General features: G+C 58.3%; 3 protein-coding genes across 7 annotated transcripts in view; 1 reads left to right on the plus strand and 2 right to left on the minus strand.

The window, feature by feature from the left end:
• Window positions 1-98: 98 nt before the first annotated feature.
• On the minus strand, window positions 99-5,820 carry CD164L2 (CD164 molecule like 2). 2 transcript variants are annotated; one of them, XM_051807234.1, is made up of 6 exons: window positions 5,505-5,820; window positions 3,742-3,846; window positions 3,140-3,217; window positions 2,890-2,955; window positions 2,060-2,225; window positions 99-649 (listed from the first exon to the last, which is right to left on the minus strand). In XM_051807234.1, the coding sequence occupies exons 1-6, from the start codon at window positions 5,803-5,805 to the stop codon at window positions 643-645; spliced, it is 723 nt and encodes a 240-aa protein (XP_051663194.1). In that variant the 5' UTR covers window positions 5,806-5,820; the 3' UTR covers window positions 99-642. The 2 variants fall into 2 exon arrangements, with proteins under 2 accessions (XP_051663194.1, XP_051663195.1); XM_051807235.1 differs by lacking the exon at window positions 99-649 and having other exon boundaries at window positions 1,133-2,225.
• Window positions 5,821-7,359: 1,539 nt separating this feature from the next.
• Window positions 7,360-10,091, plus strand: GPR3 (G protein-coupled receptor 3). The gene is made up of 2 exons (XM_051807219.1): window positions 7,360-7,510; window positions 8,121-10,091. Exon 2 carries the CDS (start codon window positions 8,146-8,148, stop codon window positions 9,130-9,132), a length of 987 nt encoding a protein of 328 aa, XP_051663179.1. The 5' UTR covers window positions 7,360-7,510; window positions 8,121-8,145; the 3' UTR covers window positions 9,133-10,091.
• Window positions 10,092-16,063: 5,972 nt separating this feature from the next.
• Window positions 16,064-26,627, minus strand: part of WASF2 (WASP family member 2) — a 31,908-nt gene continuing 21,344 nt past the window's right edge. For all 4 annotated transcript variants that reach the window (XM_051807187.1, XM_051807188.1, XM_051807186.1 and 1 more), the window contains exons 4-9: window positions 26,234-26,387; window positions 25,035-25,152; window positions 24,128-24,258; window positions 22,587-22,742; window positions 20,295-20,815; window positions 16,064-19,869 (exon numbers count right to left, since the gene is read on the minus strand). In XM_051807187.1, the coding sequence (XP_051663147.1) occupies window positions 19,712-19,869; window positions 20,295-20,815; window positions 22,587-22,742; window positions 24,128-24,258; window positions 25,035-25,152; window positions 26,234-26,387 (1,238 nt within the window). In that variant the 3' untranslated portion in view covers window positions 16,064-19,711. The remainder of the gene's footprint in view (window positions 19,870-20,294; window positions 20,816-22,586; window positions 22,743-24,127; window positions 24,259-25,034; window positions 25,153-26,233; window positions 26,388-26,627) is intronic.

Here is a 26,627-nt window from a genome sequence, read left to right on the forward strand (position 1 = left end):
ACCCCACAGTGGTTCTTCTCCCCTGGTCACTGGGAGGACTGGAGTCGTTTGGGGCCACCCACCAACACCACCCTGTGGGCAGGACACAGCCACATCCCCAGAGATTTGGGTTGCAGCCAAAATCTGGGACAGCACCCATTACTGGGGGCCTGGCAGCGACAGGTGACAGTGACACAGACACCAGGAATTACAGGAAAATCCTTTATTAGTCTCTGTCCCACCCTGTGCCGTCTCAGACTTTGCCCCAGTGTGGGTCTGGGGTCTCGGCCAGCAAAGGGCCCCCCCCCTGCCAGCCGTGGCCACGTGTCCTCTGATCCCTGGGGTGCCCCAGGTCCCCTGGGTGCGTGGCAAGAACAGGGTGGGGGAGCCCCAGGTGGGATTCAGGGCTGGATGGGCCCCCCCTGCCCACCTGCATCCCCCGGGGAGCAGCCAGAGGGTGCAACCCCCTGGAGCATCCCCAGCCACCGCTGGGGACAGGGACAGGGGTCAGGCCTGGGGGACATGTCCCACCCTGGTGTCCCCAGCTTTGCATAGTCGTGGTGTGGGGGGGCCCTGTGGCCGCAGGGAGTGGCACCAGCAGCCTCTTCACCCCAGGGAGGACAAGGACAGCGTCCCCCACCCAGCCTGGGGCACGCAGTGGCCTCAGATCCTGGTGCATTGGACAGAGAAGAGCCGTGGCAGGAAGGGTCCTGGAGGGCTTTACCCTGGGGGGGTCCAGCCCTTCGCAGCCCCCCCAGGCAGTGGGGTGCAGGAGGGGTGTCCCAGTGCCCACCCTGCTGCACCCATGCCATGAGGAAGGGTTGGGCTGCACTGGGAACTCCTGCAGGGCAGGGATGGGGGGTACCCCCTGCACCCCCCCCCGGCTACACGACCCCCCCCCGGACACGACACAGACACCACCTCGCAGAGTTTAATGGGGGGCAGCCCAAGCTACAAGTGTCACCCCACAGCACACGACACGCACCCCCCTCCCCAAAACAACACACAGAAAGGGGGTGGGGGGACAGGGAACCCCCCCCAAACGCCCCCCCCAGAGCAACACAGAGGCACAGCAAAAGCACACAGCGAGGGCCTGGCTCCGCTCCTCCGGTGGGCACGGGGGGCTGGGGGGTCGGGGTGGGCGGGGGGGGTGTCAGGGCAAGGGGGTGGGTGCTCCAGTCAAAACGCTGAAGGGAAAAGAGAGACCACCAGGAGAAGAGGGGTGGAGAGGAGAGAGAGAGACCACCCCAGCGAGCCCCTGATCTTTGGAGAGGCTGCCAAGGTGGCTGCTGGGTGCTAACTGGGGCCAAACTGGGAGCCCTGCAGCTCCTGTCCTGTCGAGGACGCTCGGGGTGAGGGGGGGCTGCACCCTGCTGTGGTGGGACTGGGGGTGTTGGAGGCACCTCGCCCCGGTGGCAGAAGGGGCTGTACATCAGCTGCACCCCCCAAGGGGCTCCGTGCCTGAAAAGGGGGCAAAGGGGGGACACCCCCTTCCCTTCCACCACTAACGACTCACAGGAAAACAGCAAACCAGGTGGGAAACACCCGACATGCAAACCAGGGGAGAGGGCCCACGCCACCCTCCTCTCCCTGGGGAGGTGCGAGGGAAGGGTGAAGCTCCGGGGGTGCAGGGAGGGCACCCCCTCCCCATGGCCACCAGCACCCAGAACCTACTGGTTGTCCTCTCTGGCAGCGTGGAAGGAAAGAGAGATGGGGCACAGCCCCCCATGTTAGACACGACGAGCCCCACGGACGTGGGAAGAGAGTGTGGACCCCCACCTGGCTCAGCCTCAGAGGGACGGATTTGGGGTGCCCCCCACTCCCCACAGGGTTTAGAACCAGGATCCAGCCAGACAATGACACACAGAGGAGGTGGCAGGACAGCCAGACACCAGTGAGGGGACAGGTGGGGAGGGACAATGAATCCTCCCCTCACTGAATGAGGACAAAGAGCCACGGGAGACAACACAGCGGCGAGACAGGACACGCACCGGGGTGACCCCATTTTTGGCTTCAAGGGTGGGCTTGGCCTGGGTCCCCCCCTCCACCCCGGATCCCAGGGAGAGTGTGGAAGCCTTACAGTGTTTGGTAGGTGCTGTCCTTCGACTTGATGAACTTGATGACGAAGAAGACAACGGCCTGGATGCTCAGCACCAGCACGATGCCGCCAATGAAACTGGCCGTGTCGAAGCCGGGCGGGTGGAACTCGGGGCTGCCCGTCAGTGGGGCACTAGTGGTGGTGGTCCCTGTTGTCAGGGCAAAATGAGAGGTTTTTAGGGGGTTACGGGTGCTCTGGGTATCCCTGAGCACTGATGATCCTGCCAAGGGGAGGCAATTTGGGGTCCACGCAGCCCCCAGTTGCTGAACAGGGAGGGATGGTAGTTCCCAGCTTGGGGCTACTATGTACCCACCAACATGTGGATGCTGGGATGGGCTCAACCCCTTCCCATGCCATAGCAGCTGGAGCTGCAGGAAAGGAGCCAGCAGGAAAAAGATCCCAGTGGGATCAATAATTCAGAGGGCTCTGGGCTCTGGTTACCCACTGTAATTAGCCCAGTGCTCTCCAGTTCCCGCTTCCTGGAAGACACTTATTCTCTGCTCCCAGCTCCAGCTCCAATCAGGCTGGAGGTGGAATTTCCAGCAAGGATGGCATCAGGGATGGTTCCTGGGGGACTGTGGGGTGCCATGACCCCCTCAGCTCCATCCAAGCACTGTCCAGGGCAGAGAGGGGGGACGGGGACAGAGCTCCGACCCAGGACAGCGGTGGCACCTCCTGGGGCACAGTCCACTGATGCAACCCTGAGGCACATCCCTCCCAAAGGGGTGTGCAATATGGAGGGAATTGTCTTGTTGGGACTGGGGCATCCAGGACCCCCATCCCACCACCTCCCACCCCCCAGACCCACTCACTTGTGGAGTGTGTCACTGGCTCCTTGCTGTGGGACCGTGGAGGCTCTTCTGTGGGGGACTTCAGAGCTGGAGAGGGTAGGGACAGAGGGAAGGGGCAAGAAGGAGTGTGAGGGGACATTGCCACCCCCCCCCCCCACCCCAGATCCCTGTCCCAGGGGTGGGATTTCTTCCCCACGGTCCCAGCACCCAGAGCAGCACCTCTGTCCCGAAGGCTGCTGGGCCTGGGGGGTCTGTGGGGGTCTGGGGTTACCTCGGCACAGGGTGCTGGTGTTGTAGAGTGCACAGGTCTCCCGTGTTGCTGCCCCTCTCTGCACACAGCTCCCTGTTTCTACAGGAAGAGGGAGCAGGGTTTTCCCAAGGATCCCAATCCAGCACCCACTGCAGCCGATGGTGTTTGGGCCCTGGGCTGCCCTGAGCACCAGAGGGTTTGGGATGATGAGGACTCATTCCCAAGGCTGGACATTCATCCCTCCAAGGGGCTGCGAGTTGGGGCTCATATCTGCTCCTCCTCAGGGAAGAGCCCCAAACAGGGGCTTTATGAACAGCTGGTTTTCTTCCTTTTCCATCGCTCGGTGCTGCTCCATGTGCACATGACAGAGGGTTCCCAGTGTTATCCCAGCATGGCAGGGAGCAGCACACACCAAAACCTACACCCTTGCCCACTGGACTGGCACAGATCCCTTCCCTTTGGATGGGTCAGCTGAGATGGACCTTGACCATGGAAAGCAGCTGGGACTGGGCACCTGAGGGTGCTGAGTGCTGGCACCATCCCAGCACTGCCCCAGCCCAGTGACAGGGGCTGGAGAAGGCTGGTGGGAGCCCCTCCCTGTCCCCCCCAGCTGAGCCCCTCACCTGGCTCCTCAGGGGTCCTGCAGCCCACCCAGACGCAGCCGGTGGTGTTGTGTGAGGGGGTGACAGCAGTACATGTCTCACAGGACCTCAGCTCGCCACACTCTCCTGCCAAATCCAGGGAAAAGGGATGAGGGCAGGGCCAGCATCTGTCCCCCTGGCTCTGGGGTTGAGGTTGGACCCTCAGCTCCATGGAGGGGGAATTCTGATGACGCTGTGGGAGGGATGAAGGCACATCCCACAGCACCAAGCCCACCCACACGCCCGTCCCAGTGGAGTGTTTGCAGCGTCACCAGCTCTCCAGAGAGGGGACACCCCACAGCTCCCAGCCTGGGACACACAGGGCTCACCCCATCACCCACAGTGCAGGAAAACATCCCCCAGCCCTTGGGCTGGGATTTGGGATCCTGGGATCTTTTGGCCCATGTTTAAATGCAACGAGGCGGCAGCACAGCCTGGTCGGGGTTACCTGAGCAGCATCACACCCTTGTCCCCCCAGACCACCCCACAGGACCCCCGCTCCCACGGCCCCGGTGAGGGCGGTGAGTCACTCGGGTGTTTGTGGCGCTGCTCTTCCCCCACACACGCTCATCACTAATTTACAGCGCTGACTGTTGGCGAGGGAGGCTGCGACTGACGAGCCGCGGCCGGGCCCTGCCTGCACCTCGCCGCGTCCCACGCCCGCGTTTGCACCATCCCGGGAAAGACCCGGGAGCCATTTCCCACCCTGGATGTGTTTCCAGGCTCTCAGGGGGCAAACCCTCCTCCCAGGGCTCGCTGAGGGCTGGCAACCCCCTGGGTCTGCTCCTCAGGGGTCTTTCCAGGCAGGGACCTACCAAGCACAAGGCATCCCTGCCGGCAGCTCTTCCCACCACATCACCTCCCTTCGAAGGGACCAGCGCCAGCCCCTCAGCTTTTAGGGTCCCCTAAAAACCGTGCTTGGCTGATGGGAAAGTCCCTTCTCTTTTTTTTTCCCAGCAAAAGCCAAGGGGGCAACTGGTGGCATAAGGCAGGAAGCGGGGATGCTGCGGCCCCATTGCCATGGCTACGGGAGGGGGGTGGGCACGCCGCTGGGCCCCCCCTCCAGCATTTAGAGACCTGCCGGGAGCCAATGGGAAAGTAGGACTTTGTTCGCAAGGGTTTCAGGCAGGTTTATAATTTTAAGTTATTTTTATCGCGGCAGGCGCAGGAACAGACGTTTGAGCCCAGCGTTGTCAACTCCCGCTCCTGCCATCAGGTGTGGGGAGGGAGAGGGAATAAAGGGGGACAGCGGGGCCGGCTGAGGGCACCCCCATCCCCATGGGCTCTGGGAACACGCATGGGTCCCGCTGGGATAAGTCAGGGTGGAAACGTCTCCCGGGAGCAGAGCGGGGGATGGGAGAAGGGGGGCAGAAGGATGCCGGGGGTTTGCATAATTAATGCCCGGAGTTGCAGCACCTCGGGAAGGGGGATGACGGCTCCGCTCCCCGCTCCCCACCACGAGCCACGAGATCCCCACACTTTTTGGGGGGGAGTTGGACCCTGCACCCCGCTTATCCCGCAGCAGCCCAGCGCACCCCTCCGGGCCCTGGGGGGTCCCAGCCCCCCGGAACACGGCTGGGAGAAGGGGTCCCTCTCCCTGCGAACCGAGCAGGCAACGGAGTCTTGTGGGGGCGGGAGGAGCCTCTGGAAAGAAAAGACCCCCCAGAAAAAGTTCATCTGCTCCAAAGCTGTAAACTCACCCCCCCAAGCCCCAAGCTCCCCCCCCCCGCGCCCCCCGGCCGTACCTGCGCGGGTGGGAGCGGGTCCCTGCGCACAGAACAGCGCGCACAGGAGCGCGCAGCGCAGCGCCCCGGGACCCGGCGGGGCCATGGCCCGGCCCGGCTCGGCTCGGCGCGGCTCGGCCCGGTCCCAGCGGGCGGTGTGGCCGCGGCTCTCCCGGGAGAGCGGAGCGGAGCGCCGGGCAGATGCGCGCCCGCGGGAGGCGGCCCCGGCGGCGGCGGGGGAGGGTGGGGGGGCGGCCCCGCCTCGTCGCGCCCCGCCCCGGCAGGCCCGGCCCGGGAAGGGGGGGTCTCTCCAGAGGTGCATCCCCCCCCTCCCCACACACACACACCCCCCTCGCTGCCGCGGCCGTGGGAAAGCCGCGGCTGACCCGGGACCGTGGGGTCCGGGCTGAACCCCTGGCACGGGGTGTTCTGCTGCACGGGTTGTACACACCGTACACCTGCACACACCTGAACACCTGGACACACTGTACTCCTGCACACCTGAACACATCTGCACACCTGCACACACCTGCACACCTGTACACCTGCACATCTGCACACACCTGAACACCTGGACACACTGTACTCCTGCACACCTGAACACACCTGCACACACCTGTACACCTGAACACACTGCACACCTGAACACACCTGCACACCTGCACACACCTGCACACCTGAACACACTGTACAACCCGCACACCTGAACACACTACACACACACCTGCACACAGCTGCACACAGTGTACACACTGCACACCTGGACACCCTGCACTCACTGTACACACTGTACACACTGCACACCTGGACACACTGCACCCCCTGCACACCCAGCACACCTGAGCGGGCACACGCAGCACACACCCCGCACGCCGTGTGTGCACCGCACGCTGCCTGTGCACGGTACACCCCGAACACCGCGCACCCCCCGCACAGCCCGCCCGCACACAGCCCCCTGCACACCCCATATGCTCCCCCCGCCCCTGCCCCGCGCTCGGGGCACCGCGACCCTCCCCGGGGCTGGGGCGGGTCCCCCCGGGGCCCGGGTCCTCTCGTTCAGCACCGCGAACAGCTCCCGCCGGGCCGGGCCGGGCCGAACCGGGCCGGGACCCTCCGGTCCCTGGCCGAGCTCCGAGGGGGCGGCCGCAGCCCCCTCTGGGAGCATCGGGGGCTCTCGACCCCCGTGGAGTGCCGGCAGTCTCATGTACCCCGGGACCCCCCCCCTCCCCAGCAGGGACAGGGAAACTCCCCGGGCTTCGAGGAACCGGCGCGGGGGAAGAGTCCCGGGGGGCGCACGGCTTCGCCTTCCTCCCCCTTCTCCTCCTCCTCCTCCTCCTCCTCTTCCTCCTCCTCCTCCTCCTCCTCCCCGGGGGGAGGGCTCCCCGCCAGCCGCCCTTCCCGCAGCCCCTCCCGGCCGGGCCTTCCAGCTTCTCCCGGCCATGAATTATTCAGCCCCGCGTGGGAAAGCCGGGCCGCGGGGACCCTCCGGGGCTGCGCGCCCCTGGATGTGCGGGGCCAGGGGAGGACTCATCCTCACCCCTTCCTCCTCCTTCTCCCCACCGGCCGCCCCCTCCAAGCGGAGCCCCCAAACCTCTGCATTGCGGGGAGGGGGGGATGCGGGGGGGAGCCCGCACCCCTTTTTCTTTATCGTGGGGGTTTAAGGGGAGGGTCCCGTGGGTGGCGTGAGCCCGGGTTTGAGGTGGGCAGGGGGGTTTGAAGCGGGGCGTGGGCCGGGGTGGTGGTGGATGGGGGTGAGGGCCCTGTTTTTTTATGAATGAGCTGCGATTACTATGCGGCGCGCGCGCGCCCGCGCTGCCTGCGCGGGCGCTGATTGGCCCGTCGGCGGCATTGACGTCACGGCGGGGTGAGCGGGGTTTTGGGGGGGGCGGCGGTGAGTCACCCCCCGAACCCCCCCCGAGCCCCCCCGGCCGGGCTCGGCCACTATAACTCGGCGGCGCCCATGGCAGCGGCCCCCCAGCCGGGCAGCCCAGCACAGCCCGGGCCCCGGCCCCGCAGCATCCCGGCAGGTGAGTGCCTGGCACCGCGGGGGGGGGCACCGGGACGGGGGGGGAGCCCGCAGGGCGAAGGGGAGGGCGGCGAGGAGCGGCCGTGCCCCCCCCCACCCCGTCCAGGGGCTGTGCTGCCTGCCCAGGGAGGGGTAGACCCCCCACGGTAAGTGGGGATCCCCTGGTTGGGGGGTGCATGGTGGGGCTGGGGAGGTGCCTCTGGCCGCTGGGGTGCTGGTCTGGGGGGGGAAGGGTTACCCCCTTCACCTGCTGCTTGAGATACCCTCGGTTTGGCCCTGAAGTATTTGCTGGGGAAGGGTTTCCAGTGCCAGTCCTGTTCCCCCAGGATTTATCCACCAAAATCATGCAGTGCCCAACCCCCAGGCAGGCAGGAGCAGGGGTGTCGTGTGTGTGTCCCCCTGCCCTTTATTCACCTGTTTATTTTAAAACCAAACCACTCATCCTAAGAAATCCCCTTGGAGCAAACAGCGAGCCCCCCCCTCAAACACACACAGCTCTGTCCCCACTGCTGTAGACAACTTTTGGGGGGAAGCAGGACTGTCCCCAGCTGAGTGGCACAGGGAGGGCTCGTGAGGGCAGCAGGTGCTGAGGGGGCTGCTTTTGCTTTCAGCTGCAGCAGGTCACCCTCCGCCACCATGATGGAGAAAGGGCCCCCCAACTCCAGCGAAGGCCAGCAGGGCTGGTTTTCTGCCAGGAATGGCAGCGGCAGCTCCCTGGACCTGGAGTCTGTGGTGCGACCCCTGGCCCTGAACCCGTGGGACGTGGTGCTCTGCGTCTCCGGGACCATCATCTCCTGCGAGAACGCCATCGTGGTGGTGGTCATCTTCTACACGCCGGCCTTCCGCGCCCCCATGTTCCTCCTCATCGGCAGCTTGGCCACGGCCGACCTCCTGGCGGGTTTGGGGTTGATCCTGCACTTTGCCTTCGTCTACTTCGCGCCGTCGGAGGCGGTCAGCCTGCTCACGGTGGGGCTGCTGGTCACCTCCTTCACGGCCAGCGTCTGCAGCCTGCTGACCATCACCATCGACCGCTACCTGTCCCTCTACAACGCCCTGACCTACTACTCGGAGAGGACGGTCACCAGGACTTACATCATGCTGATCCTCACCTGGGGAGCCTCCATCTGCTACGGGCTCCTGCCCGTCATGGGCTGGAACTGCCTGAAGGAGCCGCCCGCCTGCAGCGTCGTCAGGCCGCTGACGAAGAACCACCTCATCATCCTCTCCGCGTCCTTCTTCGCGGTGTTCGCGGCGATGCTCCAGCTGTACGTGCAGATCTGCCGGATCGTGTGCCGGCACGCCCACCAGATCGCCGTGCAGAGGCACTTCCTGGCCAGCTCCCACTACGTCACCACCAGGAAAGGCATCGCCACCCTGGCCGTCATCCTGGGCACCTTCGCGTCCTGCTGGCTGCCCTTCGCCGTCTACTGCCTGCTGGGGGACTACACCTACCCGGCCCTCTACACCTACGCCACCCTCCTCCCCGCCACCTACAACTCCATGATCAACCCCGTCATCTACGCCTTCAGGAACCAGGAGATCCAGAAAGTGCTGTGGGCCGTGTGCTGCGGCTGCTTCTCCTCCGCGCCGCCCTTCCGCTCCCGCTCCCCCAGCGACGTCTGACGTGTCCCCCCCCGACCACCTCCCTGCACCTTCCACTCACCGGCTGCACTCGGGGGATCCGCTTTTGTTCCCCCTTCTCATTCCCAGAGGCAACGGTTGCAGGAGCTCTTGGAACCAGGCAGCTCTTCCCAGCCTCGTCCTTTTCGGGCACAACCCCTTCTTGGCCTCTATTTTTCCACTTTTTGAATGTACAGGAGAGAAAAGCGTATTTTTTACCCATAATATAATCTATATTTATGTGTGAGAGAGAGACAGAGAGAGAGAGGGGGGAGTTCCTCATATTTTCTTTAAAACTATTTACGATGCTTTATTTTTTTAAGGGGGGGGCGACACCAGGAACGTTCACCCCCATCTTGCTTTTTTTTACAACCTCATTATTTACCTCAGATAGTTAAAATATATTTTGTACGTTTGGGGAAGGGGGGAAGAGACTCATTGCCAGAGGAGGAGGGATTCAAACCCTCCCCCCCCACACCTTCTCCCAGCTGTCCATCCATCGCTTTATTTATTGTTTTTTTAATTATTATTTAATTTGATTTCTGTACCTCCCTCCCACCCAGCGCTGGGCCCTGCTGCCCTCTAGTGCTCGCTGCCTTCGGGAGGAGGGGGCTGCCGGAGGCTCCGCACCCCCAAACCCAGCAGTTTTGGGGTCCTCTGGGTGCTGCCACCCCCCCTCCTGGCACAGAGAGCTCCCCCCCCCCCCCCCCCCGCCAAAGCCTTTCTTTGCACTGGGGCTGGATTTGCACATTTTGGAGGGGGGAGATAGATGTGAAGAGGCCTCTTGTGATGGGGCCCCTCTGGATGGGGATCTCCTGGGATGGGGGATCCCTCAGGATGGGGAACCCTCGGGATGGGGACCTCTCAGGGTCGAGGTGAGGGCGGAGGGGGCTGCTTCTTGTTTACAACCGTGGGAGGGGAATAAATTAATTTGTGATACGAGGTGCGGCTGTTTGATGCTGGGGAGGGGGTGGGCTGGTGTTTCCCGAGGAGAGAGAGCAGGCTGAGGTCCCCGAGTCCCATCAGGGCCGTCTCCCCGCTCCGTTTCCCTGCTCCCGGACAGGAGATGCCAAGCGACAGCGCTTCCCCCACCCATCACATCCTGTTAGCAGGAGCCGGCCCGGGGGGGCGGGCCCTGACCATCCTCATCCTCACAGCGCCCAGCGGGGCTGCACCCACTCTCCCGGTGACATCTGATGTGTCCCCCTCCAGGCACGGCGAGGACACACATTCCCGGGGGGGTGTGTGTGTCCGTCCGAGGCGCCCGAGCCGGGCCCTCCATCCCCTGGGATGCTGTCCCTGCCTCCATCACTGCGCTCCAACCCCTCTCCTGGGGGTCTCTGCATGGGGGGCACCCCCACACTGAGCCTCCCGTGCTCCAAGAGCCACTGCTCACACAGGGTGTGGGACACCCGACCTTGCTGCCCGTGCTCCTGCTCGGCTCAGGGAAGGAAGGGTTAACGATGGCACAGCTAATTAGGGCAGCTCAGCCCCTCTGGTGTCAGGACTCTGCACCCCCCAGAGCCCCCCGTGTCCCTGCCCACCCCGGTCAGGGAGCAGCAGGTCTCTCCCAGGCGTTTGTGCATCCGCAGACGCGCCGGGATGTGGCAGAGCCCGGGGCTGAGGAGCAGCCGGGGCCGGCTGGTGCTGTGGGAGGAGTGTCGGTTCCCCCCCCGAGGCTCCACTTCACCTTGGGCTCGGGGACCTGGTGGCAGCCCGGGGGGTTGGTGCTGTTTATTGCAAAGGAAATAAAGATTTCCTTCGGCTCTGTGCTGGAAAGGGGCTGTGGCAGCAAGTGATGAGGGGAAATGGGGTTGGAGAGAGGCTGAAGGACCCACAGATCGTCTCTCCCACTCTCCCAGGGCTGGACTCAGTGTTGTAGATGGGGAATTTGGGGCTCTGCTTGTCCCCAGGGAGGTTAAGGCAGGGGTTGGAGATGCTCATTGTACCCCAGGGCCCTCCATCCCTCAGCCAGGGGATAATTCCCAAGCCCACCTCCCCCAGCAGTGAAAAATCCTGTAATTCCCAGCCCTGCTGTGTTCAGGAGCAGTTCATACCTGGTGGTTCTTATGTCAACATCACATGGCAGCTGAAACAGCTTCTCTCTCTCCCTCGTGCCTCCCCTGCTGATGTCTTCAGAGGGAGCTTCTCCGTGGTGTGCAAGCCCATCCAGTCCCTCCCACTCCCCGGGGTCCCTGTCACCTTCCCTGGGGACAGGGTGACACACCAGGGTGTGCAGGGCACAAAGGCAGCACCATTCAGGTCTGCTGGGACCCCCCTCAGGCTCCCACCCCCCACAGCCAGCAGTGGGGTGGGCACAGGGCTGCAGCTCCCCCTTCCCAGATCCTGGCAGGGCTGTGCTGGAGCTGCTGGGCTTCCAAGATGGATGGGAGGCTGATTTCTCCTGAGTCCTGGGAGTGACCCACAGTGACAAAAGCCACCACAACCTAGGCCAAGGGGTTCTCCCCACGGCCAGCAATTTGGGAGCTGTTGGTGCTGGAGCCCTTGAGTCCTTTCCCCCCCCCCCACAGGTGCCCCAAAAACGTCACCCTCACAGCCCTGTCCCCTGGTGCCACCAGGGTGGCCATCACCCAGCACGTGGCTGCTCCGTGTGCCCCTTCCTGCGTGGGAAACACACCCTGTGCCTCCTACCTGTGTCTGATTCCCTGCTGCCAGGATGGATGAGGGAAGCTGAGGCTGAGCACAGGGCTGGAGGAGCCACCACCCCCCAAGCCTGCTGTTGCTGGTCCTTCTCCCAGCACTCCAGCCAGTCCAGAGGCATTCCCAGTTGCTCCAGGCCTTTGGGGGATGATGGAGCAGGCGGCAGCAGGCAGGGAGGTACAGCCTGCAGCAGCATGGCCCAGCCTGCTCCCTTTTTTGGTGGAGAAAGACGCAGAAAGTGGAGCTATAAAAAAGAGTCAAACCCATCCAAGAAGGCGCCTGAGTGCTGAGCAGCCACCCCCACGCTGGGGATGAGCAGGAGGGGCTCGGGGGGGACCAACAGCCCAACTTTGGGGTTAAAACATGAGCTGAGAGATGTGGGCACGGTGTCACCCCAACTGTGCTCACACATCTGGCAGGGCCAGCCCTCCCCAGGGTCCCAGCAGATGCCGTAAGCACAGCCAGCTCTTGCCTCCAAGCCCTGCCCATGCTGCAGTGCAGGCAGGGGACTGGGGTGGGATTTGTTTCCTGTCTCCAGTGTGGGCAGCCCTGGTCCTGTTGGCAGCAGCAGGGCTCAGATCTGGCTCCAAGGACCTGCCCTTGGCCACCTTGCAGGTGAGAGTGCTGGCAGCACCCACAGCAGAGCCAGGGCTGGTCCCAAAGCACCCACTGCGGAGCCTCCACTCCAGCCCTGGTGCCAGTTTCACCAGATGGGAGGAGGGGAGGAGGTTGCTGCCACCCCAAAACCTCCCACCAGCATCCTGAACCCTGAGTGCCCTCCCTGGGGCAGAGCCAAGCGTTGCCCTTGCCCACACCTCATCCCAGGGATGGGTCTCTGTCCCAGTGCCTTACTGGGACACCCGTGACGGGATCACGATCCCCAATATCCTCCCTGCACCACCCTGGGTCCGCCGGGCCATGGGGAGGGCTGGCAGCTCCAGTTATGGGCCTGGGTTACATTTAAATGAGAAACCTCAGCCCTGGCTTGGGGGATTTTGTTTCCTTGGAAGCAGGAGCAGGCAGGAAATGAAGAAAACACGGCCCCACTGTAAGCGTTTTACCAAATGCCGGAGGCAGCGGGAGGCATTTCCCGGCGCGGCTCAGCCTCGGAGCATCATCCCGGGCCACCACCGCAGCCGTGGCTCCAGGAGGCATGGGGTGGTGCTTCCCAGGGAGGAAAGTCTGTCTGAAAAGGTTGTGCTGTATGGGAGACAGAGAAGTGCAGGGTGGAGAGGGGGTCAGTCAGTTTTGTTCCCGCCGCAGCATCTGATGCAGAAGCGGCTTCGTGCCACGAGCCCTGGATGGGGCGCAGGGACCCGGGGCCAGCAGGACCCTCTGCTCCCCTTGGGAAGCTCCCAGAGGACCAGGCTCCCATGCTGGCTGAGGACTGGGGCTTTGTCTGACTGGATGGGGAGGATAATTCCTCCCTGGCCACATCCCCAGCTCCGCGCCGGCTGCCTCGAGCCCTCGCCATGCCGGCCTTTGCAGAGCGGCTGAGCCCGGCGCAGAGCTGCTGCCCTGCCAGACTGCAGAAACTTGAGCTCCAAATAACATAATTCCTCTGGCACCCCGTGGTTATTTGTGAGCTGCTGTGAGCAGATGGAAGAGTTACAGATAAAGCCATCCGCAGCACGGGAGCCGATTGCCTTCCCCACACAACCGCGTAGGCAACGGCAAAGGCAGGGAGGAGGAGAGAAAAAAAACCACCAGGCAGCAAGAGGAGCGAGAGAGAAGGAGTCAGCCATTTCTGAGGGGCTGAGCTGCCATCTCAGCACACCTACGTGCGAGGAACGGGGACTCTCTGCTGGCAGCGGGCCCTTCCCATGATGCTGGAAGAGGGGAGTGCTCTCCCACCACCCATGGCTGCTTGGCCAGGGACAGCAGCGCGAGTCGGGGGTGACATTGGCACGGCGGAGCGCTGCCACACACTGGGAGAGCAGGCTGTTAACGCTGATCCGAGCTGGCAGCGCCTGCACTCGCTTCGGTCCCAGAGGGGGAATTAAGGGAGAGAAGCTGACGTCAGTGGTGGAAAGGACACGCAGCCCACTCGTCCAAGGCAGCCGGCAGCATCTTCTGGGTGTTGCTAACACCACCTTGAAGGAGAAAATTAAATAGGTCTTTGGAGACGAGGGGCTCCTGTGAAGCCGCAGCCCGGCCAGCTGTGATCCGGTGCCGAGTCGTGTGGAAGAGACAGACGGGCAAGGACAGAGATCAAAGGCCAGGGCCAAGGTTGGTGTGCCAAGGCACTGGAGCTGTGGAGAGGCTCCCCCAGCTGGGGCAGGAAACTGCAGCTCATGGGCAGGGCTGGGGCTCCGAGAGCACCGGCACACAACTCCCAACAATTCCCATCTTCTCCCTGCACCAGGCACCAGCAGCTTCCCTGGAGAGTGGAAGAGTAGGGCCCTGTGGGTTACCCGGGAAGGCAGATCTGGGACTGAGTTCTCCCTGTGTTTTAGGGGGTTAAACCAGCACGACACTCACCAACACCCCCCGGACTCCAAAGATGACTTCCAAGGGCTGTCACCCCAAAAGCACAGGGCCACGTGCTACCGTGCACCCCAAAAAAGCAGAGGCACCACCTGGCCACAGCCACACCCATGCGGGGTGCCAGGAGCACCGGCTGCTCCTCCCGGCCTCGAGGCAGAGCCATGAGCTGGGACACAGAGCTCCAGGGAGCGTGGAAGCCCCAGAGCTCCCTCCTTCCCCTGCCCTCCGCGCCCCAGCACGACTAAAGGCCTTGCTTGTTCAGGAGCTGGCAAGGCCAATTAATCTAATGAGGTTTTGCAGCCAGGGACTATTGTCAGCCAAGAAAGGCACAGCACTGCGGAGCGAGGCACCGGTGTCTCCGAAAGCCAAGGGAATTTGGCAGAGCAGAGCCCGCGGTAAAAGCAGGGACGAGGAGCAGCAGGGATGGAGCCTTTTGTTGCTCTTCAGCGACCGGGAAGAAAACGGAGCCACACGGAGCGAGGCCAGACGAGGCACCTGAGCTCGGGGCCAGGAGCCGCCGCTGCCAGGCAGATTAACTGCACGAGGGACCTTGAGCTGCGAAATGGAGGCAAAAAGCCTCGGCAGCCCCCTCCCAGCCCAGCTGCAGCCACTCCGCTCTGCAAGATGGAGCCCAGGCTCATTTCCTAGGGCAGGGAGCACCGGCAGGAGGCTCCTCCTGGATGGGGCTTCCTCGGATCTGTCACGAGACTCCCACCATGGATAACCCCCAGCCCAGCCCGGCACAGGGAAGAGGTGTTTGTGCTGGTGGTGTTTGCCAGACAGCTCGGGATGCGCTGGGTGTCCTCGGACACAGCCAGCACTTCCATGGACACTGGGCTTCCCAAGGGACACCCAGCAGCCCCGTGTGACACACTAAGGACACAAGGGTAGGCACGAGTGGCTCGTGGCCCAGCACCTCTCAGTGCTCCCGGGAAGGAGACAAGTTGCCCAGAGAAGCTGCAGCTGCTCCATCCCTGGAGGTGTCCAAGGCCAGCTTGGAAAGGACTTGGAGCAAACTGGGATAGTGGAAGGTGTCCCTGCCCATGGAATGGGATGAGCTTTAAGGTCCCTTCCAGCCCAAACCATTCCATGATTCCAAGTCACGCCCAAAGCCACCGCAGCCCCTGTGCTCACCCCCCACCCCAGTAACACACACAAGCACCGACTGGATAGAAAGGTTTTATCAAGTTTTAAAAAAGGATCAAAAAAATTATTACTTTTTTTTTTTTTATACATGTACATTACAAAATATTTGCAGTTGGGATCTTCATCCGGGGGTTACTGAGCTGATTATTAAAAACAACAAAACAAAGCAGCAGGAAAGCCTGGCTTATACAGCAACCGACAGGGAAAAGCACAGACAGACATTACATGGGAATACAGAAGGCAGGGAGTCTGTGCTGGGATGTACAGGTATGGACCTGGAGCGGGTTCCAATCCCCCACCACCCACTGCCTCCCTGCAGAGTCCGACCATCAGTGTTTATTTTGCAGGGGTAAAAAACAAACCAAATAAACCTACAGTATTTTTGCTCACAAGGTTGGTTTTTTCCTTTTCTTTTTTTTTTTTTTTTTTTTTTTAAATCTTTTTTTCTTCTTTCTAAGCAGAGTTTCACTGCTGAAACTCCTTTGGTCTGAAGTGAGGAAGCCCCTGCACCCTGAGAGTATCCATCAAACATCACCCTTCCAACCCTCCCAGCCTGGCCGGGTCCAAGGAGGGCACTTCCCCTCCCTCCTCTCCCACCTCATCTTCTGCTCAGCAATAAAACCCTAAGACACAAGTGGAATAATTACTCTTATAAATATATTTATATCATGTAGGAAAATAAGGCACTTCAGGAGGGGTTACAGCTCGTCTAATTCTATGACATTCTAATCAGGAAGAAAAATGGGTTAGTTTCTGAAATGAATTAAAAGGTATGTTAATACAGTAATGAAAACATAGGATCCACTTCCCACTTCAAGGCTTTGTTTAAAAAGGAAGAGAAGAAAGCACCCCCCCCTCCCCTGCCCGAAATCCAACAGCAATGAAACCTGACCCGGGGCAGCTGCATCTGCCCTGCCAGGCAGCTCCCCCCCAGAGCCCCTCCAGGGCAGTGACTTCCAAAAGAAACATGTTAAATAAGTTCGTGGACTGAAAAAAAAAAATAAAAAAAAAATCTCTATATATAACCCCCAATCTATCCTTTCCCCGAAACGCCGCTCTGCACGATTCCTCAGCCATCTGGGAGCTCCGGGAGCCCCTTCCCTGGATCTGGTCTGGTGCTCTGGGTCTGATAAGGAGAGGAGAAGCAGTGAAGGTCACCGACTGCGGCGGAGGCTCCGGGCTGAGCCCGGGGAGCCGGGATGAGGCTTTCCCAGCGAGCGGGAAGGGGGGCGGCGGGGGAGAGGCTGCCGGGAGCAGCAGCCAAGCACTGCGGGCGAGGACACCGGGAGAATGTTTAACCAGGGAAGGGAAGGCGGTGGTGACCTGCCCCAACTTGCACACCCGGAGCAAAACGGCTCCCGGGATGGGCGAAATGGCTGCTCCGGCTTCCAGCGGGATGAAATGGAAAGCGGGGGGGGGGATCCTCGTGGGGAGGACGGGCTCTGGGCTCTGTGAGATGGTCTGAGGTTCGCCCCAGCCTCGCCTGGGAAGAGGGGAGGAAGGAGTAAGTGAGCACGACATGACGACAGCGATGGCAGTGCCCTCGGCCCCGCAGTTACAGCACAGCTGCTCTGTCTTGCAAAGGTTGTTTTTGGCACCTCTCCTCCTCCCCTACTGCTTCAAAAAATATTGAGCTTACTTGGTGGCCCAGCGCTCTGTGATTTTGCAACGATACTCAGAGATGGTCCCTTTACAGCAGCTGTTTCTCAGGGATCCCCACACAGGCTCATCCCGCTTGGCAACCAGACATTTAAAAGAAAAGCAGGAATCAAAGGAGATTTAAAAAAAAAACACCGAAACAACCAACCTTCCCTACCTGTTCCTACAACCCTGACCCTGCAGTTTTGATTCCCACCCTGGGATGGGATTTGGGAGCAGAGGGTGGTTGCAGGCTTGCAGGGACAAGGCAGCGTCCTTCCCGCTGCCAGGAGGGCTGGAGGAGCCGCCTCCACCCAGGGCTGAGCCCTGACGCCCACACAGCAACATCCTTGTGCAACAGGCAGAGTGTGGGGGGCACCCCAAGGCACGGCCCTGCCCGACAGACCATCCACAAGGGCACAGGGAATATGGCACTGCTCCGTATTTCAGGCGACAGGAGGACTCGCTCCCCTTCCCCAGCAGGGGCCAAGTCTAGTTAAGGCAATTTAAAATTAACCCAGGTTTGGCATTTGTGAGCTCCTCCTCCCCTGTGTGACACTGCTGTCAGCCCGGGTGAGCTCAGGGGTCTGTTTTTCCCAGGAACCCGGAGGAGGATGCTGCCAGGAAGAGCATCAGCAGAACAAGAGGCAGCGACCCTCTCACACACCCCCCCCCATCAGCTTGCAGCAATCATCCCTTTGCATTTCCAAGCCTCTCCACTGCACCACGGCTCACTGGCACTCCAGGGGTTTGTTCCCTCTTCCAGAACCTGGAACTAGTGCTGCTCAGATGTTCCCAGCCCATCGGGATGCCTCGCTGCCTACGCCCTCTGCATCCTGCCTGGCAGCTGAGCTGCAGACAAAACCTGACGGTGCAGCGATCCAGGGAATCTCGGGGGGTCTCACTGGATCCCAGCTCGATCCACACCCCAAATCCCACCCTCCAGGCCATTGTCTGCTCTGGCCAGGATTAAAATGCACAGGCACACACACAAGAAATCAGTAAGAACTCGATGGCACAAGCTGAAGCCATCAATCAAACCCCAAGCACGCTGGAAGCCTCGGGCAGGGCCTGGTGTTCCAGGTATCAGCAACATCATTAAAGGAGGAGAACCAGGGAAGAGAGAACAGGCACAGGCTGGTGAAATACTTTAGGAAAGGCAAAAAGGTGGGAGAGCTGGTATAGTGGGACACACACCCCACAACAGCTGGACCCATAACCTCCAAAAGGCTTTGGAATTGCTTTTTGCATGACCCTGACCGAGTCATGTCCAAATTAAAATACACACCGAGGGTATTTGGGTTAGATTTGTAAGATATGCTCATATTCTATGTACGGTAACATAAAACAGCAATAAAACCGAGGTCAGCTAGTTCAAATTCCCCATTTTCCCCTGCCAGTACTGGATCTGTAGTGAGCAGCCTGGGAATTAATTCGCAGGGTTAGTGAGGAGAAGAAACGTTCTCTTAAAATTAACTAATGAATTATGGTAGCAAAATTAGGGTAGGTTAGGTCTGATGTAACTGATGGGCAACTCAGTCCACACACACGATGTTTTTAGGCACACAAACTCCCCTCCCTAAGTGGAAGGGAGAAGAAGCAAAGGTAATACCAGCATTGAAGTCCCTGTGTTAAAAGTATGGTCATCCCACTAAAAAAAGCACCTCTCAAACTGCTCTGGCCAGGCCAAAGACCACCACAGTGCCTGGTGTTCAGAGAACCCCTCCCCACCCCATCTCCCTGCTCTAGGCACTGGATTTGGAATTTTTAAACACAATCTCAGCATGAATTGGAGAAATCAGCCCAGCGGGGTCTGGCCCCCACTCGGAGCCGACCACAGATGTGTCTCAGTGGGGCAGTGGCTCTGCTTTCCCAAAAGTGGGAAGCTGAGCAACCATCCTGCCCTGGTTTTACATCCCTCTGTGCAAGTCTCCTCTTGGCAAAGCAGTCCAGGAGATCTGAGCAAGGTAAAGGCAGCTTTTAAAATAAAACAAGTCCCTCCTTACATTGCACCCAAGGCACTCCATGGTCCCGGAGTCAGGAAGCTCACCCCACGCAGGGTGGTCTGGAATTAATACTCAGGGGTCAGAGGGGAAGGAATTGTGCACTAGTGCCAAAAACCTGATTATTTGACAGTGGGATGCAGCAGAGAACTGACATTTAAAGCCCATTTTCTTGCAGCACTACCAGTATTCACTGGAAAGGAAGAGCCATCAGATCAACTGTCTGCTGTTGCACTGAGAAAACCAGCTGAAAATGTCCTTCATCCAAAAGGCCACGCGGCCGCAACAGGATCATCCATCTTTACTTTAAAAATCCCTCAGGATGGAGGGTTTATATGTGCTCTGCCTGGTGGCATCGAGAATCTGGAGGTTTAGCTCTCTTTTAAATAAGCAACCGTTACACCCCCTCCAGCTAAATCCCAACGCCGCATCCTCAGTGTCCATGAGGAGACCTTTTGGAAAGGCAGAGCACAGAGTCCTGCCAAAGCCGGAGGGGGAAGGGAGAGGGGAGATATGCTGCTGGTTGTCTGAAAACCCTTGGCACATCTTTGGTTACGGGATGAAAAAGGATGTGGTGGAAGGTTTGGCCACCTGATTCTGTAAGAAGTGAACCCAGGAGGGAGGGGGAGAAGGGGATGGGACCGTGCCTAATCCGACCACTCGTCCTCGTCAAACTCGGAGGAGTCGTCCTCGGAGTCGCTGTATTCCACAGCGATGCGGCGCGACAGGATCGTTGCCACGTCATTCCCTACAACGTCCCGCTTCTCCTGCTCCCTCTGCTCCTCCACCTTGCGCAGCTGGAAGCCTGTAGGGAAGAAGGGAACGGAGGGGGATCATGCAAAGGCTTTGGTCGCGCTGGAATCTCCCACGCAGCCTTGTCAGAGTCCCCTGAGCAAGGGAGTATTGGGATAACACTGATGGTGAATGACAGCCAGGACAGGCTGGGTGGGGAGGTGGAATGGGAAGCAAATCCTTTCTGTGCTGCTCCAAGGGGTAACACCACTGCTGCAAATCCACAACAAACGTGGACCACCCCAATTCCAGCACTGCCATGCTCGGCAAGGCAATAAAACCCAGTGAGGTGCTCATGAGGAGGGACCCCAAGGGACAGGTCTTGAGCAGTGGGGCAGTCACACAGCTTACATGAGACAGCTCCCAAATGTTCCCACTGGGAAACTGTGGGGTTTTCCAGAGCCAAAGGAGAACACTGGGATGGAAACAGAACCTCACCTTGCCGAATAGCCGAAAGCAGATCACTCCTGGCATCGCTAACCGCGGGCAAGGATGACTTGGGCTTGGAGGCGGAGGTGTCGGAGGGTGGAGGAGGGGGTGGGGGGCCATCCAGGCCCCCAGAAACCAGTGGAGGTGGGCCAGGAGGTGGTGGGGGTGGAGGGGGGGGCGGTGCACTCCCAGTGCCCGGCTGAGGCAGCGGAGGTGGGAGCACACTGGAATAGTCGACTGCTGGAGGGGGTGGGGGGGGTGGAGGGGCAGCAAACTCGGGGTGAGGGGGGAAAGAAGGGGGTGAGGGTGGTGGGGGGGTTCCCGGGGAGGGGAAGCCCATGGCAGGTGGTGGAGGGGGGGGGTTTCCCATCAGTGGTGGTGGTGGAGGAGGAGCTGGAGGGGGAGCAAAGCCCGGCCTGGCTGCCGAGGGGGATCCGATCGGAGGAGCTGGTGGTGGGTGGCTCGGGCTGACCAGGCTGGACCGTTTGGTCCCTCCAGAACCAGAACCTCTTTGGTTGTCTACAGGATAGCTGTGGCAATGGAAGGAGAGAGAGAGAAACAAGGAATTAGCTGCGAGGCCAGATCAGACTGTACAGTCTCAATGTTAATGCAAATCATGTGTGTTCGCTGCAGTCCAGACCAAAAAAAAATCCGAGTTCCAGCTTTAACTGGTGTTTCCATGAGACCTCAACTCCTTGGTTTTAGTTCCCTCACAGTGTTTCTTTTGGCCTTCACCTCCAGAACAAAGGAAAGCTGCTAGGGACGGGCAGGAATGCTATCCCTCCATCCCATCTCCCCGGCTGACAAGAACACCCGCCACCTCACCTCTCCGAGCTCAGAGCAGCCTCCTGGCTCCAGAGCTCCTGCAGCAAAACACCCCTCCTCACCGAGGTCAGGCTCGTGACACGCCAGGCAGGGATGTCTGCCGTGATAAATCGCACGAGGAGGGGTGGGGGAGCCAGGAAAGCATATGCTCTGAACACCTGCTAGGAACAGATCTCCTCACCGGATTCCACGGCTCGGAGCTGGAGCGCAGCAGCCACGGCTCATAGCTTGCCGTGGGGAGCGAAGGGGAAGGCATGGAAACCCAGTACTGCTGGATGCATGAGTGACTGAATCTCCCATGATGGAGGCTGTGTTCATACCAGAAAATTCTACAGGTAAGGCCAGCCCCGAACTGACACCTCCTCCCATGGCGAGACAGAGAAATAAGGTACATTTGGCACAAAAACGTCGCAATTTCTAACAGTGCTGATCCAAAACAGACTCCTGGAGATCAAACCAAACACCCAGGGTTCATTATGAAAACAACCACCAAAACAAAACCAGAGAGGGGAGATCTGTGTGGCTGGGCAGAGATCTAAGCAACCGCATAAGGCAGCGTGAGCTTCATCTGAGAGCTCGTGTCTGCTCTGCCCGAGAGGCACAGGCTGCAGAGAGCAGTGCTGGGTATCTCTGACACATCAGAAGAGCCTTTGCTGCAGCACTGCTGCCTTTGGATAAGATGGAGACAAGCCAAGCAGCCCTGTCTATCAGACAGACTTGCTCTTGTTACTCTTGACTCGGTTTTACTGTCTTTAAAACAAAAAGTCTACTCTTGTTTCACCCTTTGTGTCTTGAGCCACTGCTGGACCGTAACTCTCATCTCTAGAGGTGCCTGGGAGTCACCATTTCATTCAATCCAAAGTAAATGCCCTGAACTTGCACCCAAGTCCCTGGGAAGGAGGCAGCTGCTGTGCTCAAGTCCTTGAAATTCAACTACATCTACACCTCCAGTGCTCACGTAGTGCATTTCCCAAAGATCAGGGGGCAAATGGTAAAAAAAAAAAGAAGTGAAAGAAGTTGTTCTTTGCAAAGCTCAGTCATGGAATATCCTGAGCTGGAAGGGACCCACAAGGATCATCGAGTCCAACTCCTGGCCCTGCACAGGACACCCCAACAATGCCACCATGTGCCTGGGAGCGCTGTCCAAATGGAACATGAGTCCACTCTCTGGAACAACTGCATTGGAAAACCCAGGCAATGGAGCCAAACCATTCACTGGGACCCTGCTGTGGAATAAATCTGCTCTTAGTTCTCCCCTTCTGCCTGGGAATGAGGACAGTGGCTGGGAGTCATGGAGAGCTGTGCTGCCTGTGCCTCTGCCCCTGCCTGCAGTTGCACTTCCCCTCCAGACAGGAGCATTCTGGTTCCCATACAACACCCGTCAGGAAGTTCTGCTGAACTATCTCAGCCCGTCTCATGTCATCCTTTTACACCACCTACTACTCCTTGGTGACAGAAGGGATCCCGTAGGCTTACCTAAATTCCACCGGGGGTGGAGGCAGGCTGTCATCTGGGAACGAGGGAGGTGGTGGCACAATGGAGTCAGTCTGCGGCGGTGGCGGGTAGCAGTTCCCATCCATGCTCTCGTTGGAGCCGATGCTGCCGTTCTGATACACCATGTTGGAGGGGTACCTGGGCCACAGCAGGATGAGCAGGTTATTTAATGAGCTTGAGGCAACGTCTAAAGCTTGTTTTTCCTCAGAGAGTTGCCCGGAGAAGCTGTAGCTGCCCCGTTCCTGGAGGTGTTCAAGGTCAGGTTGGACAGGGCTTGGAGCAACCTGGGATAGTGGAAGGTGTCCCTGCCCATGGCAGGGGGTGGAACTTAATCCTTAATGTCCTTTCCAACCCAAACCATTCCAGGATTCTATAACATTAAAAAAAACCCCTCTACTTCTCAAAGATTCCTACATAAAGAACCACATACACCTGTATTAGTTTGCTCTGCATAATTCTTTGGTTAAAATTTGGCCAGATTTTGCCTGTTTGTTTATTGCTGCCACACACCAGAACAGCACTGGTATACATTTTAATAAACAAGGAAATGCCTAAATAAACAGATTTTCCTCAACATTTCATTTTGTGAAAACACTTAGAAGTGTTTTGACCAACTTGGACTTAAAGAACTTGCAGTTACACTGAGTATCATCAGTGGCAAAAGCAGAGGAGGTAATCAAAGATGCCAAAAAATAAGCTTGAGAACAGAATATCAAAAAGGACCCCAGAAACAGTGATGCCTTTAAAACAACTCTCCAAAGCTGGAGTACTACTGAAGGAAGAGACTCTCAGTGAGCTCTGTGAGGTGGTAGAACCACCCCATCTTTGGGGGATCTGGACCCTGAGTGAATTCAAACACATGAACACACACACACACACACACAAAAAAGAGAGGAGCAAGAAAATGGTGCTGTTGTGCTGCTCAATTCCCCTGCTAGAAACCAAACCTGCTCTCCTATTAAACTAAAGGCAAGTTTTATTTTTAGCTGGAGAGTGTGATTTAAAGAGAGATTTTTTTTTTTTTCTTATATGAAAGGAAGCTGCAAGGGAGAAGAGCATTGTGGGGAATTCAGTCTGCTTCCAGCCTTGCTGGTGTCAAAAGTTAAATGAATTCCCAAGCCAGAAGTGCTAAAGAGAGATCTGTAGAGCTTGAAATACTTGGATGGGGATGGCCCCCGCTCCAACTTCGGGGTGTGAAGAGCCATTTGTGAAATGTAACAAAGCAATCCCACAATGCCACCGAGATCCCACCCTCGGCTGGGTGTGAGGGGAGGGCATCACCACGGGGCAGAGCCAGAGCTCCCGACACCTCCGTGCCCACAGGCAGCTGGGAGCAGCCTCGCTGCTCCTGCCACCTTGCTCGAACCGTGTAGCTCCCTGATTTATTTGGCAAATTTGAAATCAGCAGACGGATTTACTTTGGAGAATGTGATTAGTGGCAGTATCGATCCGCGCCGCGGATCCGGAGGAGCTGCAGAGCAGGGTGAACTGCATCCCAATCAACCAGCCCCAGACTTGCTTACCCAGCAGGACCGTGTTTGTCCTTTGACTCGACAAATTCTTGTCCCATTTTCAGCTTCTCCCACTCTTCTTTCCGGGTCTTGATTTTCCGCGGATTCACATTTCCTCGGTTGGGATTCTCCTTTTTCTCTTTCTAAGGGTGGAGGAATCGAACACGAGCTTTATTTTGGCTTTAAATTCACTGGGCATGGGGAGGGACAGGACAGACCTGTGGCCTCTAAAAGCAGACACATTCTCAAAGAGGATTTTCAGTTCCCTTTCCCGACTGCTGCATGCTCCAGAGATCTCCCATACAGAAAATTTGGAGCACAGATAATACGAAAAATGCCAGACAACACCAGATTTCCCAGTGCAGCCCAGACATGATTCCATCATTACCCCCTGGTACAACCACCTTGAGGGCAGTGAAAGCTCAGTTTCCCACATCAATTCAGACTTTGTCAAGAATTCCAAATCTCACCATCGTCCTGATGGTGTTTAGTGTTTTGGGGTGCAATAATGGACACCTGCCCACAAAGAATTGGGCTTTATCCTCACTCTTCATTCTAACACACCTTAAATCTCTCCTTTCTTATTTCGGTTGAAAAAATCACGATCTGTTTTGATATTTAATACTCCAGTTGCTCAGAAGCTAAATAAAGTATGTTAAAACTACATCTTTCATGGTATGATATAATTTAACATTAAGGCCCAAAGACGATGGCATTTGGAAAAACCAATTAAGGGTACCTTTATTTTCTTTGTTTAATTAACAAGGATGAGGGTAAACCGGGTAAAAACTTCACCAAATTGATCCCTGAAGAGTTTAAAAAGTGCAAACCTGAATTCTGGATGGCAAATGTGGAGTCCAAGATTTATTAACACTTCCCACCTCCTATTCCTCCCAGCCAATGACTCCCAGTTCCTCACCCTATGTTTCCTCTTCTCCTTCATGATATCCTTGGTGTCCTGAAGCATCTTCTCTTTCCAGAGGTCAAAGAAATATGAAGGATCTGTGTAGAATTTAAGCGCCTCTTTGCCATCATCCCTGGAATGGGGAGGGGAAAACATAGAAAGGGATCAAGTCACACATTTGAAGCCCAAAGAAAACACCAGGCACAACCTCAGATGACAGTTTAAAAGTGCAGTGAGATGGTCAAATGGGCTGGTCTTGCCTCTGTCCTCCATTTCAGACTGGAACAGACCCCCAGCCTCCCCCATCCCGGCCTCTCCCACTTCCCATCCCTTCTGCCCTCACACAGACCCTCCATTCCTGAGCACCCGAAGAGCTCAGCTGCTCTGAACAATCACCAAGAGAGCAGCAGGTCTCTCACTTCAACTCCCTCTTGTTTGTGTTGTGGTTTTGGTGTGAAAAAACCCCTCCTTCTCCAGCTCAGGAACCCTAAATCAGACCAGGAACGTCCTTGAGGCTCCCGAGCGAGCGCACACACACACACACTCACACACTCCCTTCCTCCCACTTTGCAGTGCAGCCGCGTCTGGCAGGAGACAGCTGCCTCCAGCTATCTGTAATTACTTTTTACCTGTTCAAAAGATATTTATGGATGTGGGATAAGTCTCTGGATTCTGACCCCCTTTCCTTCTACTACCCACAAGATGAAATCGGAGCGGGGTTGCTCAGAGCAGGTTGCACAGCCAGTGTAGGACCCACCAGACGTCTCAGACCCGGCGCTGGAGGCCACAGGAAGCGTCTCCAGGAGGCTGCTGTGCCCACCTGGGTGAGAGCCACTTCCAAGGGAACGCTCTGCACTGCGGCTCTTTGGAAAGGAGCCAGGGGGCCACGGAGAAGCACAAGAAAAATGCCTCCTCTGCAGCACACCCAGCGTGGTTCTGCAGTGCCAGCCAAGCCTTGCCCCAGGGCAGTCACAAAAGCGACAGCAGGGAACCAAAGAGATCATTTTCTAGCTGCATCCATTTGTACGACCCCAAAAGTGAAGTTTTATGTAATCCAGAGGATGGAGATTTCCTGGTGGATCTGAGTTTAGTAACCCAATAGCCTATTGGAAATGGCCACCTCAACACAGCACGGGATGGGAAAGGACCTTCCCAGCAGGTTGGGAGGAAGAGGATCTCCTCTGCAAGGGAACAGGAAGGTATTGCAGCCATACCTGTAAGGTGAGAGGATGTTGAGAGGTGGAGGAGTATTGCAGGCCCTGTAGGTTTCGAGGACAGGCACAGGGAGAGAATCTCTGTCAAAGAGCTTCTGGTCCTGAGTGGTGGAGCTTTTGAAGGCCTTCCTGGTGTTAATGCCTTGCAGGGAGACTGTAAGGAAGAGGAGAGAGCAAGTGAAGAGCAGCTTGACCCAGGCCAATGATACTGAAGACCAAGCAGCAAACATCTGATTTCACTTGGAGTTCTTGGCATGCTTCGCACTTCTTAAGGTCAGGTTCCTTTTCCCACAGGTCCCCTGGGAAACCCATCAAATCTCAGAGTGTGCCGTGCCAAGATCCGCTGCCGTATCGACACAGCTCTCTCGAGAGGTTTGGAACCTCTGTGACCAAG

The sequence above is a fragment of the Manacus candei genome, unplaced genomic scaffold, assembly GCF_025592945.1.
Source record: "Manacus candei isolate 608988 ecotype Guabito, Panama unplaced genomic scaffold, ASM2559294v1 h1tg000070l, whole genome shotgun sequence".
Classification (NCBI taxonomy): Eukaryota; Metazoa; Chordata; class Aves; order Passeriformes; family Pipridae; genus Manacus; species Manacus candei.